Source organism: Ctenopharyngodon idella, chromosome 16 (genome assembly GCF_019924925.1).
Source record: "Ctenopharyngodon idella isolate HZGC_01 chromosome 16, HZGC01, whole genome shotgun sequence".
Taxonomy (NCBI): Eukaryota; Metazoa; Chordata; class Actinopteri; order Cypriniformes; family Xenocyprididae; genus Ctenopharyngodon; species Ctenopharyngodon idella.
In genome coordinates, this window is record NC_067235.1 from 13,632,458 (window position 1) to 13,647,712 (window position 15,255).

The following is a 15,255-nucleotide window of genomic DNA, read 5'->3' on the forward strand; positions in this document are numbered from 1 at the left end:
TAACTTAACCCTTTAATTTTATGTTAGATAATTATATAATGTTTATTAAACATATCAAATGGATTCAACCTATTCATAGAATATCCAAGTTAGCCTACTACAGTTTTATACCTGCAGTAAATGTAGATTTTAGGGGAACTGGCTGCCATGGTAATTTTTATATTTGAGGTTCAATATCTAAATCTTAAAATTGACGTTATTGTTAACAACTGGTCAGCATAGAAAAAACAGGAATGATATTCTCTGTAAACTGACAGGGCATCTTCAGTAAAGAAGCGCTCTTAACAGACGTTAGTTCCCTACTCACAGTTCGGTCATTCAGTCATTAAGACCTACTGACACCAGGAACGAAAGGAAAAGGCGAAACGAATCGGCGAAGAATTAACTGAACACCGTCTCTTCTTTAGGCTACTCTTCACCGTTTCTTCTCGGTCATTCTTTGAAGAGCTATGATCATTGTATGCGAGGGAAGTCTCCATTTGTTGCTCTCTGAAGTCTCGAGACCCCATGCTGAGTTTTACGATGTTACTTAAAACCCCCTCAGATCTGAAAAGTTTAGCCACTGTTGTGTCCCTTTTTATCTCAAAGCCTCAACAGAACTGAAGCCTGGACTGGGCAAAATGGGGTTTAATCTGTTCCAGTATTTGTAGTACAGTAATTTACCTTGATGACCACCGCGTCTTCCAAAATCTCAAAGTTACTACAGTTATTGTAATACACGTTTTAGCAGAAAATAACAAATTTTAAAAAACACAAAAGATGCAAAACAATAGGCTATTTCAAAATATTGTGTAACACTGTACAACGCGGCTGTTTTCTAGCTAATATGACCGTATAATATATGGGCAGAGTCAAAATTATTTTCCCACAATAATGGCTTGTTGAAGAGTTTGATCTCCATCACGCGCCAGTCTGTCCAATCACAGAGCTCGTGTGTGAGGCTCTATGCTCGCGCGCATTTCTGGGGGGTTTATGTCCATCCCCCTTCAGCAAAAGCTATTTAGTCAACAGCTGACCGCGACCACAGCAGCAGTTGAGTGAAGGAAGGATCGCCACTAATTAGCAGATTTGACTGTGGAAACAGACGAGAGATGATGTAATGAACTTTTAAAGCTTTATACGAGGATTATCCGCATTTACTGTTACAGCGCTGTTCAGTGGAAGTCTCGAAGAAAAAAAAAGACTGCTCATATATATGGAAGAGAGTACCAGATACTTTCAACAGCTTCTGTATATGTCCGATGTTTATGCTTTGTGGTTATGAACATTAGTGCGTTTTGAGCACACGAGACTCGTTGCATTATTTCCTAAACGCTGAGGGAAAGAACTGAAGATGAAGGGAGCGAAGGGAGCGATGGCAGCAGCACTTCAACTCTGTTTGTGTATCTTGGCCGTAAAGGTAAGCTATTCGGCATCATATATATATATATATATATATATATATATATATATATATATATATATATATATGACGTGTAAACTCGTAACAGTTGGTTTAGTTTTTTATTTGATTTCTGGTGGCTGTAAACGGATGGTTTGGACTGCTCATATTTTCCGACGGTACTGGGTCTTTCCAGTTACTTTTTAATTAGGGGAGCTAAAGTGTTGTAACACTGTTTAGCTTATTATAACGTCTCTAACTCAATGATTTTGCGCTTTATAGGCTATCTCCCTATTCCCATGTTTTTCAGCTACAAATTAAAGTAGTTTAGAAATCCACAACTTATCCCTAAACAGTGTCAATGAATGTAAAGTACAAAAAGTGCGCTGTTGTTACAACCTCTGCTAAGTTGTAGCACTAATAAAGTTTGTGGTAACCAAATTTACTTGTTCAAACTAATTAAACACCCACCCTCATTTCATTTTAAATTTTTTAATTGAAACAGAGAGAAAATTCTAATTCAAAATAAATTCTGAAACAAATAGGAATAAAAACATAAGCTAAGAACTCTAAAAACATAAAAAATAGTCTGACTTTATGTCAGTGTAGCTTATAGAAATACATTGGAAAGTGTTACAATTAATGTTATATATCATATTAAACAAGATAACCTGATTTAGATGACACTTTATTTAGCATTCATTAACATAATATTCACAAATTAAATTAGCCAGGCATTAAATTTTACTTTCTTACCTCAAAATAGCAGGTTAAGAAAGAAATTTTAGCTAAATTCTAATTGGTTACGCTAACTAAACTGCATTACAACACTCCCTGTTCTCTCATACAATGTGTTCTTAACTAGCATGTTAGTCTGTCAGGGAACTGCAGCTTTATATTTTGCAGAATGTTTTGGTAAGTGTGTGGATCATGTATTTGTTTTCATGATTAGTTTTTAATAAATCCTGGATATTGCCTGGCACAAAAGCAAAGAGGAATGTAACACCCTGTGTCTCATTGTGACCTGCATAGCATAACTTTATGGGTTTTTTTGTTTTGTTTTTTAATCACGCTTACAGTGCTATATCCTGCTGTTGTTCTTAGCAGGTATAAAATGTTGAATATTTACCATCCAAATGGAAAGATATATTCCATCTTGTTTTCCAAATGATAAATTATGCTCAGAGAAATACGCCCTGCGGATGTCAAAGCAGAGCCAAATGGCCCTGTGATTTATTCCCGTTTAAACGAACGCCAAAATAAAAGGCTGCTTTCTCACAAATTAAAACAGTTAATCACACAACAACTGATTAATTTGTTCTGACTGTTACAGATGGATGCAAAACTTAAACGATGAATGTTTTTGCTTGATAATTTTGCACTCTTTTCAGGTCAGTGGTAGTTAATTAAATGCTACTGGCCTGATCCAGATCCATGTCTCCTGGTGTGTTCAAACAGTCTGTGGGGGAGCCAGGGGTAGCAGCAGACCCCCCCCCTCATGTCTGTTGGTTGATAGGCAACCACAGCTTAAGAAATGCAGGGGCCCGGGATATCCGGAGCATTGTAATTATCATCATTTTCTCTTGGTCTGTGGAGAGCGAGGGGGTAGAAATCGCAGCTCAGTAATTTGACTTTCCATTTAGCCACATCGCTTTACTTCTTTCGGTGGGGGCAGAATTGCGGTTTCCTCTTGAACTCACAACCTCTTTTTTTTGATAAGATTTTTCTTCCGCTCGTTTTGATAGAGAAGTATTTGGCGGCAAACTGACACTTTTGTAAATGATCTTGAAGTTCTACAGGCCCGAGGCTGTGTTTAGCCTGTCGTGAAACGGATCTTTTGCTACTGTTGGCTGCAGTGAGATAAGATAGCGGTCAGTCTCTAGCTCTGTCTCAGTGGATGTCTGTCTGTGGTTGTATGTTTGGCTGGTGGGGGTGAGGGGTCAATCACTGTTGCCTCCTGGGGCTCATGGCTCCTTTCATGTTTTCATCATTCAGACTGCTCTTTCCAAACTCGCTCATGGGCAACATGTGCTCATATATTATATTATATACAGCATTGGACTTAAAGGGATAGCTCACCCAAAAAATTATAATTCTGTCATTATTTACTAACCTTCATGTTGTTCTAAACCAACATGACTTTCTTTCTTCTGTAAATAAGATATTTAAAAGAAAGTTAATGGGGTCCGAAGTTGTTTTGGACCCCACTGACTTTCATTGTATGGATAAAAACAGTGCTTTAAACATCTTCTTTTTGCGTCCCGCAGGTCATACAGGTTTAGAACGACTAGTAAATAATGATTGAAATTTCGTTTTTGGGTTGACTATTCCTTAAGTTACAAAAGATCCCTTCATTCAATGTGTGGGGCAGGTTTGACCTACATTATCAAATGTGGCATCCAGACTGACATTGTCCTTCAGTGACGGGAACGAAATGTTTGGGTAGATCAAAGATGTTTTGTGTGAAGTTGCTTAATTCATATGCATTATCTCTCTGTATTATGTGGACTCAGCACTTAGGCTGGATGTGTCTGTAGTGTTCATGCTCCCCCGCCCCTCCTCCTCAGACCACTACATTCCTGCTCTGCCCAAATGTTTATAGGTGATATATCATTTGTCCCCACTTTGTACATTCTATTTAGCTAGACTTAGGTACAAATTATATGGTGAGATATTGTCATTGAGGATGTTAAGTTCTCCCTCAGCTTACTTTGGTTAGTATTAAACACCATATTAGGAAAACTGTTAATTCCAATGGTACTGCTCAGAAACCTCTGTCCTATCTTTCCAACAAATAATGTTGGAAAGATAGGACAGACCTTTTTTTCCCCAAACTTTTTTCCAATTAGTTTTAATTTATATGTACAGTACCTGTCAAAAGTTTGGAAACATTAATATATATTTTTTTATGTTTTTTAAAAGAAGTCTCTTATGATCACCAAGGCTGCATTTATTTCATGAAAAAATACAGTAAAAACAGTAATATTGTGAAATGTTATTACAAATTAAAAGAACTCTTTACTTTTTGAATATATTTTAAAATGTAATTTATTCCTGTAATTGCAAAGCTGAAATTTCAGCATCATTACTCCAGTCTTCAGTGTCACATGATCCTTCAGAAATCATTCTAATATGCTGATTTAGTGATCAGGAAACATTTCTTATTATTATCAATGTTGAAAAAAAGTTGTGGAAAAGTTGAAAAGTTTTGTGGAACCTGTGACCTGTATTACTATAACTACCAAGGACATTGAGGAATATAATATAAGTTTCTTTAATATTCAGATTTGTGGCTCAACAATATGGGCTTTTTGTGGAAGCTTGTTTCCACCATGAAACAAAAAATAAAAAAGGTAATTGCGACTTTTTATCTCACAATTCTTCTCGTAATTCTGACTTTTTTTTTCTCAGAATTGTGAGATATAAACTCACAATTGTGAGTTATAAAGTCAGAATTGTGTGATATAAAGTCAGAATTGTGAGATATAAACACACAATTGCGTGTTATAATTTCCAATTGTGAGAAAAAAGACTTTTTTTCTCAGAATTACGAGTTTATATCTCACAATTCTGACTTTATAACTCGCAATTGCATGTTATAAAGTGAGAATTCCAAGTTTATATCACGCAATTCTGAGAAAAAACATCAGAATTGTGAGTTATAAAGTCAGAATAGTGATTGCATGTTATAATGTCCAATTGTGAGAAAAAATACTGATGTTTTTTCTCAGAATTGCGAGTTTATATCTCACAATTCTGACTTTATTACTCACAGTTGCATGTTAAAAAGTCAGAATTGCGAAATATAAACATTTCTGAGAAAAAAGTCAGAATTGCGAGTTTATATAACGCAATTGTGAGTTTATAACTCGCAATTGTGAGTTTATATCTCGCAATTCTGAGAAAATAAGTCAGAATTGTGAGATATAAAGTCAGAATTGCGTGATAAAACCTTCCATAGCTTTTTTACATGGCACATTCTTAAACATTTAAATTTAGTCCCTTTCAATATATTGAATATTTGGTTAATCGCTACTAAGCTTTGCTTCTTTTTAAACAATGCAAAGATCCTGGTGTATCAGCAGTAGGCAAGTGTGGCTGAAATGCAAAATGAAGGTATTCTTTTTACTCACAAAGTGAAGGTTGTTGCCCTGTGGGCAGCTGTGTACAAATGTGTATTGGTGTTTCAATGAGATTATGAGCTTGTGCGCTCATTCAACAGGTTTACACACGCTCTCTTGTCCCAACAGAGATCAGAGAGAAGAAGAGACAGACATCAGAGAGGTTGCATGGGTTTTGCTTTCCCGCTTTGGAGGAGCTTTGCATGTTAGGCATCTGTTGGCTCTTGTCAGAGCCCCAGGGGGCAATTGTGAAGCAGAGGGGGTGTGTGAGGGGTAATTTTCCTAAACATATGCATGTTTAAGATGCCGCAGAACTGGCCTCCTCTATCACACCTGCAGAGCTGCGGGGAAGATCAAAGTCTTCTCTCTTATCCAAACAGACGCACTCACACATCACACCCTCCCCTGAGGACTTGAGCTGCATCGCCGTCCCATTGCTGATGCCTCTGTTTGAAATGGGTGCAAATACACATAATGTTCCATTCCCATGAGCCAGGAGTCTTTTTAAACATCCCCTAATGATGCTCTACCTCCCTCGTTCTTGATACTGTTAAAGCTGTGTGAAAGGGTGTGTTACACTCAGTCACTATTTACACCCAAATTGGAGTGTTAAAGTCACACAGACTCCTTAAACTAATTTCTCTCTCTCACACAGGAAACCCTGTGCAATTTAAATGCCTAGACTTCATTTTTGTACAAATTATATGGCCATTGAGGATGTTAAGTTCCCCCTCAGCTCACTATGTTTGGTGAGAATTAAACACCATATTAGGAAACTGACAAAGAAAATTCCAGTAATACTGCTAGGAAATATCTCTCTCTGTGTGTGTCTGTCTATGCCTTCCCTTCCTTTTCCAAGAAATTATGTATACTTTTTTATAAGCCATCTCTCTTACCAATCTTTTTTTTTTTTATGTTTTTGAAAGTCTCCAATGCTCACCAAGGCTGTATTTATTTGTTCAAAATACAGTAGAATCAGTAATATTGTGAAATATTATTAAAATGGATATAATTTAAATAGCTGTTTTATATTTTCTGTAATGCAAAATCTCTTATGCTCACCAAGGCTGCATTTATTTGATCAAAAATACAGAAAATTAGTAATATTATTAAAACGTATATTATTGACATTCCTGTTCTAATATCTATAATGCAAAATATGCGTGTTAGATGGAACATAGTGTTTCTTTCACACATGTCAGTGAGCAAACTACATTATATAGCAAGTTCTCCTCCAAATTAAAGGTTGTGGTTTTATGAAGTTGCTCTTAATGAATATGTACTTTACCAGGCTTATATTGTTTAGAACTTTATGATCTTCTTTACCTATAATCTTTATAATCACCATTTATATTGTTTTTACAGCTTTTATTCCACATATTCTTTGAACATAATTGTCTGGCTGAAGATATATGTTCTTGTTTCTGCTCTGGGGACCTCCTCAGTAGAGAGACTGAGAGGGTTCGAAAACTCTCAAACGTCATTCTGTCCTAGTATGTCACTGAGAGCAAAAATATACTACAAATTCCATTTAATTATTATAATTAATTTGAATTTGACATGTGGTGGTGTGTTTTGCAGGTGGCTTTTGGCAATGACTGTACCAGTGAGCAGTTCACAAACTCAGGCGAATGTTGCAGCATGTGTGCTGCGGGCACTGGCTTGGCAACCAGCTGTGGCCAGGAAGACACCAAGTGTCAGCCGTGTCAAGATGGTGAGTGTTTTTAAAACAAACTTTCATTTGTACTTTGAATAAATGCCTAAATGTGAATATTGTTGTTTTGCAAATGTTTACATCCATATTCTTGATAAAAATCACTTTATATATGTCCCAGGTGTGTCGTTTTCTGACTCTGAGAGTCTTTCAGCCTGTCGGCTGTGCGTCCGCTGCCCCCCCGGGATTCCTGAGCTGGCACGCTGCACTCCCACTCTGGATACCCATTGTGATTGCGGTGAGGGTTTCTTCCTGTGGCGGGAACATAACAGCACAAGTGGGCTGTGCGCGGCCTGCTCCATGTGTGGGTATGGAAGTGGAGTCGTTCAGCAATGCGGGAGGCTGGGAAATACCATATGTGAGCAGTGTAAACCAGGGACTTACTCAAGAGAGCGGAGCAACAGGAAACCCTGCGTGCCCTGCTCACGCTGTAGTAAAGACGAGGTGGAGATCAGATCCTGCCAGCCGGACTCTGACACCGTCTGTATGGGTGAGTGTGATGTTCATTAAATTCTACTGTGTCTTTATGTAAATGATCTTGGGTGTATGTACTGTAGGGAGCAATTTATCAAAATGAATCAAAATCATGATATGGCTTAATGCGATTATTAAATCGCAAAGAATGTGATTTAATTAAATAAATATATGCATATATGTGTTTCTTAGATACTCAGTTCTTTATTTTACAATGAAATATTACAATAGTAATATTTCTTATTTTGTTTAATATTGTTATTTAGTAATAATAATAATAATAATAATAATAATTATTATTATTATTTTATAGTAATTGATATATAATCATAACATGTTTGGCCAAGTTGTGCAGCCCTACAAACAAGCACAGCAAACCTGGAGCTTTTTTTATTTATTTAATACAATTTTAAATCGCACTTGCAATTTTTATCAGAAAAAGTACAATTCAATTTTCCCTCAAATCATGTAGCCCTATACAACAGGGTGATTCACCCGTCCTGATCATAATGAAGACAAAAGCCTCATTAAAATATGAAATTCTTGTAAAGATAAATTAAGTAATTTTTATTTCTTAGTAAAGAAATTGTGAAACGGTTTTGTTAAAATATTATAAATATTTAAAAACATTTTTCTGTAAAAACATAAAACAACATTAACACATTTTTTTTTTCATAGAGACGACCCCTGCAGACAATATCATATTAGCAAAAATGTTTAATAAATGATTATTTTACCTTTTTATAACGACAAGATTAGTTCAAATTTTAAAAAATATATATTACAATATGGTACTAACCTCGAATAAAAAAATTTATGAGTAAAAGAATTCATGATATTTGTAAAAATAAAGTTTAGTTTGAGAAAATAATTTTGTTAAAAAAAAAATTTTTTTTTTTTTAAATAATGATTAATATTTGTGCACTCCCATGTATTCAAGGTGTAAGGAAAAATATAACTTTTACTTTTTATTAAATTTATTTGGTTAAAAATGTTTTTTTTTTTTTTTTTTTTTTTAACCATGTGAAACCAACATGAATATAAAGCATGAAACATGAAGAAACATGCTTTTTAAACTAGATTTTTACTTGTCCAAGATACTTTTCTGTATCTTGCACACTTTTATTCGTCATTGATTTGACACACCTGTTAGTAAATACGGTTGTCAATCTCAAACACTGACTGTGTGAACGTAACCTGATATGCATGTGTGTCTTGGATGAAGTTTGTGCCAAGCTATATATAAAAACATTTATGCATGTGTGTGTGAGTGTGTATGGTTAGATTGTTAACATGTGGCGGACACCTGTGTTCAGTCAGAGAGAAGCCTTTGAGAAAATACAGCTCTCACTTTGACTTCAAATGTTCTGCTCATTCTTCAATGAGCTTAGCAACAATCCAGTCATGATCAAATTAAGAAGATAAACACTTTACAAAGATTTTGTTTGATCTATAAACAATCAAATGTTTCAATTTTGGCTTTTTTATAAGTATAAACTGTGGATTGCATGTTAAACTGTGGCCTGAGGTGTGTTAAATCGGTTTAGAGGTTAACCAGCTGGCTAGTGGGTCACATCCCACGCTGCCTTCTGTTCCCTGCAGGGAGGAGTCACCAGTTAGACCACTCGACCTGCCGAGGTCAGGGCAGCCACACCGAGTGTTTGATCCGTACAGGCAGCCTGTGGGGTGTGTGAGAGAGCGAGTGGACAAAAGAATGCATGCATCTGTGTGATAGTGTGTGGGGTGGCCTCGCCTGCACGATCTATTTCAGGATGGAGGGTGGGGGACATGAATCCTCCTGACCATTCCACACTTTTCAACATTTCGATCTGGTATTTAGTCTGTCAGCTGTTCCTGCACCCACTGATGATGTGTTAATCAGACTCACAGCAGATGTGCGTCACATGTGGGTTTCACGTGAAGGCTAAAATGAGCATCTGCATTTTTTTTGCAGTCTAGGTGTTTGAGTGCTCTAGGGTGTACTTGAGTGTGCTTCAAATGTCTAACTAATGTGAATCTAATGAGTTTCCCTTCATTTATAAAGACAGCTCAACTACTCATTTTTCAGATTATATCTATTTGGCATATAGTGTACATTTTGTCCTCAAAGTTGATGTGTTAGAAGCAGGAAAAATGGGCAAGCGTAAGGATTTGAGCGAGTTTGACAAGGGCCAAATTGTGATGGCTAGACGACTGGGTCAGAGAATCTCCAAAACTGCAGCTCTTGTGGGGTGTTCCCGGTCTGCAGTGGTCAGTATCTATCAAAAGCGGTCCAAGGAAGGAACAGTGGTGAACCGGTGACAGGGTCATGGGCGGCCGAGGCTCATGGGGAGTGAAGGCAGGCCCGTGTGGTCCGATCCAACAGACCAGCTCCTGTAGCTCAAATTGCTCAAGAAGTTATTTCTGGTTCTGATAGAAAGGTGTCAGAATACACAGTGCATCACAGTTTGTTGCGTATGGGGCTGCATAGCCGCAGACCAGTCAGGTGCCCATGCTGACCCCTGTCCACCACTGAAAGCGCCAACAGTGGGCATGTGAGCATCAGAACTGGACCACGGAGCAATGGAAGAAGGTGGCCTGGTCTGATGAATCACGTTTTCTTTTACATCATGTGGATGGTCGGGTGCATGTGCGTCGCTTACCTTGAAACTTTGGGTCTTGCCATCCATGTGGATGTTACTTTGACACATACCAACTACCTAAGCATTGTTGCAGACCATGTACACCCTTTCATGGAAACGGTATTCCCTGGTGGCTATGGCCTCTTTCAGCAGGATAATGTGCCCTAATACAAAGCATAAATGGTTCGGGAATGGTTTGAATAGCACAACAACGAGTTTGAGGTGTTGACTTGGCCTCCAAATTCCCCAGATCTCAATCCAATCAAGCATCTGTAGGATGTGCTGAACAAACAAGTCCGATCTATGGAGGCCCCACCTCACAACTTACAGGACTTGAAGGATCTGCTGCTAACATCTTGGTGCCAGATATCACAGCACACCTTCAGGGGTCTAGCGGAGTCCATGCCTCGACGGGTCAGGGCTGTTTTGGCAGCAAAATGGGGACCAACACAATATTAGGAAGGTGGTCATAATGTTATGCCTGATCGGTGTACACACTGCCCGGCCAAAAAAAAAGTTGCTGTTTGGATTTAAATAGGCAAACACTTTGATTGGATCATTATTGCAGTGATTATAATGTTTTTAGCATGTTATATGTTTGGCAACAGTTCTTCTAACCCTAATTGATGGAGTGTGTAGCTTTTCATTTTTTAAACAACCATGTAGAAAGACGTATCATGACCATATTCCAGGATAACAAAGTCAAGATTCATCAGGCTCAAACTGTGAAAGAATGGTTGACAGGGAGCATGAAGAATCATTTTCACACATGAATTTGCACCTCTGAGTCCAGACCTTAAATTCATTAAAAGTCTTTGGGATGTGCTGGAGGAGACTTTACAGAGTGCTCACCTCTTGCATTGTCAACACAAGAATCTTTACCAAAAAATGATGCACCTCTTGATGAAAATAAATATTGTGATGTTATCTCCTTTGAATATATAAAGGCATTCAAAAGGACTTATTCTGTTAAATCTCTTTTTGCAGTGAAAGATCTCAACATCCTGTCCCGGCCATCTGGTTCTGATGGTCCGCGGGAATTCCCCCGATGGCCGACTATGAGTGACGAAACAGAGAACAGGAGCAGCCCAGCACCAGGGTCCGGATCCACTCGAATCACACCACAGGACCAAGGGGGCAACAACAACAACATCCTGGTCTACGTGTCTGTACTGGCTGCAGTGGTGCTCGGCCTGCTGCTCTACGTTGCCTACAAATGGTGAGGTCATACAGCGATTTAAAGAAGAAAAAATACGCTTTACGTGGTTATACAAATCATTTCACACAAATTCATTCTATTTGTATATGTAAGATATAGAATACTATAATGTGTCTGTGAAGTGAAATATTATTCTTGTAGGTTTTTACTGTATGACAAGTGTGTGATTTGGTGTGTATGTACAGCTGGAAGTCATGTCAGCAGAAGCAGGCTCTGGTGAAAGCACGGGTTGGCGAGTTGAATAATGCCGGGGAAGGAGAGAAATTACACAGCGACAGTGGCGTGTTCCTGGACTCTCACAGCCTTCAGGAAAACCAGCCCAGCAAAGGTATGAGAGGACCGCTTAAACACAGATATATTGTCTAAGGCTGAGAATCGATACAGATTCCTGATTTGATTTGATTCTAGAAATCAAGACCGCAAACTCTATTTATTTAAAGAACTGGCTCATAAGAGTCATTCGTTCTATTCATTTGCCTTTTTGAACTGTTCATTAAAAGAACTTGCTCATAAGAGTATTTTGTTTTAATTCGTCTTTTTAACTGTTCATTAAAGGATTAGTTCACTTCAGAATTAAAATTTCAGTTGAAAAAAATTAAGGTTTTTGAGGAAAACATTCCAGGATTTTTCTCCATATAGTGGACTCCAGTGGGGTTCAATGTGTTGAAGGTCCAAATTGCAGTTTCAGTGCAGCTTCAAAGGGCTCTACACAATCCCAGCCGAGGAATAAGGATCTTATCTAGCGAAATGATCGGTCATTTTCAAAGAAATAAAAATGTATATACTTTTTAACGACAAATGCTCGTCTTGCACTGCTCTGCAATCTGCCAGAAAGGTCACGCGTGATGTAGGCGGAAGTACCGCGGTAGGGCGAAAAACATCTAATTTTCTCCTACAACTTCAAAATCGTTCGATAACGTTGTTTTTCTTTTTTATGTAAAGGGCGTTTGACTTAGTCTTTGCACGTTCACTTTGTAGACACTGAATCAGTACTTCTGCCTATGTCACCCGTGAGCTTTTTTAACCTGATTACATCATGCGTGGTGGATCGCAGAACAGTGCAAGACGAGCATTTGTGGTTAAAAAGTATATACTTTTTTATTTTTTTTAGAAAATGAACTGATCATTTCGTTAAGACCCTCGGCTAGGATCGCGTAGAGCCCTTTGAAGCTGCACTGAAACTGCAATTTGGACCTTCAACCCATTGAACCCCACTGGAGTCCACTATATGGAGAAAAATCCTGGAATGTTTTCCTCAAAAACCTTAATTTCTTTTCAACTGAAGAAAGAAAGACATGAACATCTTGGATGATATGGGGGTGAGTAAATTATCAGGAAATTTTAATTCAGAAGTGAACTAATCCTTTAAAAGGACCAGCTCATATGAGTCACTTGTACTATTCATTTATCTTTTTGAACTGTTCATTAAAGGAATTGTCTCTCATATGAGTCATTTGTTCTATTCATTCATCTATTTGAACTGTTCATTAAAAGAACAGGCTCATAGTAATTTGTGTCATTCGTCTTTTTGAAATGTTCATTTAAAAAACTTGCTAATAAGAGTCATTTGTTCTATTTATTCATCTAAAAGAACCAACTTGTAAGACTTATTTCTTTTTGGGATTCATCAGCCTACACTGGTTGTGTGGTATGTATTTTGATTCTTTAAAATAACTGGTTCATAAGACTCAGTCACAGCTGGAATCCAGCTACATTTGTTGCACTATATGTCTTTGATTCACTAAAAAGAATCGGTTCATAAGAGTTGTTCACCTACTGGACTACACTGGTTTTGTTGATTTTTTTTTTGTTGCATATATTTGGTTGTATTGTCACTATTAGTGTACTGTAAGCTGCTTTCACAAAAAGTGTCCGCTAAATGGCTGATTAGTAATTATTTGATCCCTTTCTCATACTCTCGGCAGGCAGTAAACGGGACAGCAAACAGGACACGCGGCTTTATGTAAACCTGCCTCCCCACAGGCAGGAGGAGGTAGAGGGGCTTCTCGCAGAGGGGGGCAGTCGGAGCTGGAGGCAGCTGGCCGCCACACTCGGTTACGAGCAGGACCGCGTGGACGTCTTTGGACGGGGCCAGGACCCCATCCACACCCTCTTAACTGATTGGGCCCAACAGGAAGGGTCCACGTTGGGCCTGCTCTGCTCCGCCCTGGCACGCATCGAGCGGCCGGACATCATCACCGCCCTCACCGCCACATCTCAAGGAGTGTCAGTGGTCTGAATACTTGAATATGTTTCTATGTTCGCCTTCATAAAAGTGAAAGAGACACTAAAATGATAGAGGAAGAGGGTCAACCGACTCATTTTCGAAGGCTAATGCCTTGCAGCATGCACTAAGACTTTGAAGAGCAGGATTGGAAATAATAAGGGGTTTTATTCAACATAAAGTTTCACTTATGTGTTTTATTTCAACAGCCTGAGATGTTCCGCCACCTCAGAACATTTTCTGCTCGAGACAGATGTTTCCTCCAGTATTCACGGGCAGTTTATGCTTAATAATATCCTCTTTGTAGTGTCAAAACAAACTCTGTTTTCTCCGAGACACATTCATGCTGAACATTTTCATTGTCAGTGTTTTGGCTGGTTGTGGTTTCAGTAGTGGTTGGTATCAAAGAACACGGACATTTCTGCGGCCTCATGAATGACAGTTTTCCATTTTTGCGGAATGGCATCATAGTGCCGGAGAAAGCATCATGCATGCGATTCAATCGTGCTTTTGTATTTATATTTCAGCGCTTCTGTCGTTCAAACAATGGTCAACACCAAAGCTGGACAAAGTATTCAGCTTTTATACCATGGCTTGTCAAGGGCAATGTTACACTGTGAGGTGTTTTATGTTTTCCAAAGAGGAAAACCACTAAATGGCCTGCACAAGGGAGTTGTATATTCAAGAAATATATAGATACACGGTCGAGTTGCCATAGGGAATGATCCTCTTTGACAAAGACAAAAGATGTGTCTCGTTTACACATTTGCTTGGTTTGCACTTTAACCAACAATGCAACCTAAAAGCAAAGTTATGTTTTTGTGAGTTCTGTGAGAGAAAAACTCTGGTGCCTTTACTTTGAACGCTCAGGTTTGTGCTTTGCTAGTTTTCTCTACCATGTATGTATTTTAAGGTCATTTCTGTATGTTAGTGCTGAGTACTGGGTGAGACTTGATGGTTTCTGTGCTGAGATGCTTTTCATATTAATAACATCCATGTTATGTATCTATCACTTATGTTTGTCCTTTATAATAATGAAATATTGATGTTTAGAGGTATCTTTGTATTTTTAAAAAAATAAATAATACATTGTGTGAGCAAAGAATTTGTCATTTTTATGACCCTAATGATGTATACTGGTGCAGTGTTACAGTGAAAACAAGATGGGATCCTGAAATTATAGAAAATCTCTTGTATTTCAAAGGCCTTTTCTGCACCATTAACCCAAACAGTCAAATCTGGAGCCGCCTGGTCTGATTATCCTCTTGTTGTTGATTTAATCATAATAATACAAACATCTCTTTGCCCTTCCTGTACATCTAAGGGACATGCTTTGAAAAATACTGTGTATTTCACTTTAAAACCATAGCGAATGGTGAAGCTGTCTTGTTTTTTTTTTCTGAGCTAACTGCTCAAATTGGCAAAAGAGGAAGCTGCAAGCAAGAAATGTAAATCTTTTTGAGAGCCAAAACGTTTGTTGTGCTAACGCCAACTCGACACC

At 38.1% G+C, this 15,255-nt stretch overlaps 1 protein-coding gene across 2 annotated transcripts; it reads left to right on the plus strand.

Annotated features, from left to right (window-relative positions):
- The first annotated feature begins 992 nt into the window (after positions 1-992).
- nradd (neurotrophin receptor associated death domain) lies at positions 993-14,859 on the plus strand. 2 transcript variants are annotated; one of them, XM_051866347.1, is made up of 7 exons: positions 995-1,399; positions 6,868-6,995; positions 7,084-7,216; positions 7,338-7,706; positions 11,299-11,530; positions 11,716-11,858; positions 13,456-14,859. In XM_051866347.1, exons 3-7 carry the CDS (start codon positions 7,144-7,146, stop codon positions 13,767-13,769), a joined length of 1,131 nt encoding a protein of 376 aa, XP_051722307.1. In that variant the 5' UTR covers positions 995-1,399; positions 6,868-6,995; positions 7,084-7,143; the 3' UTR covers positions 13,770-14,859. The 2 variants fall into 2 exon arrangements, with proteins under 2 accessions (XP_051722306.1, XP_051722307.1); XM_051866346.1 differs by lacking the exon at positions 6,868-6,995 and having other exon boundaries at positions 993-1,399.
- Positions 14,860-15,255: the final 396 nt, after the last annotated feature.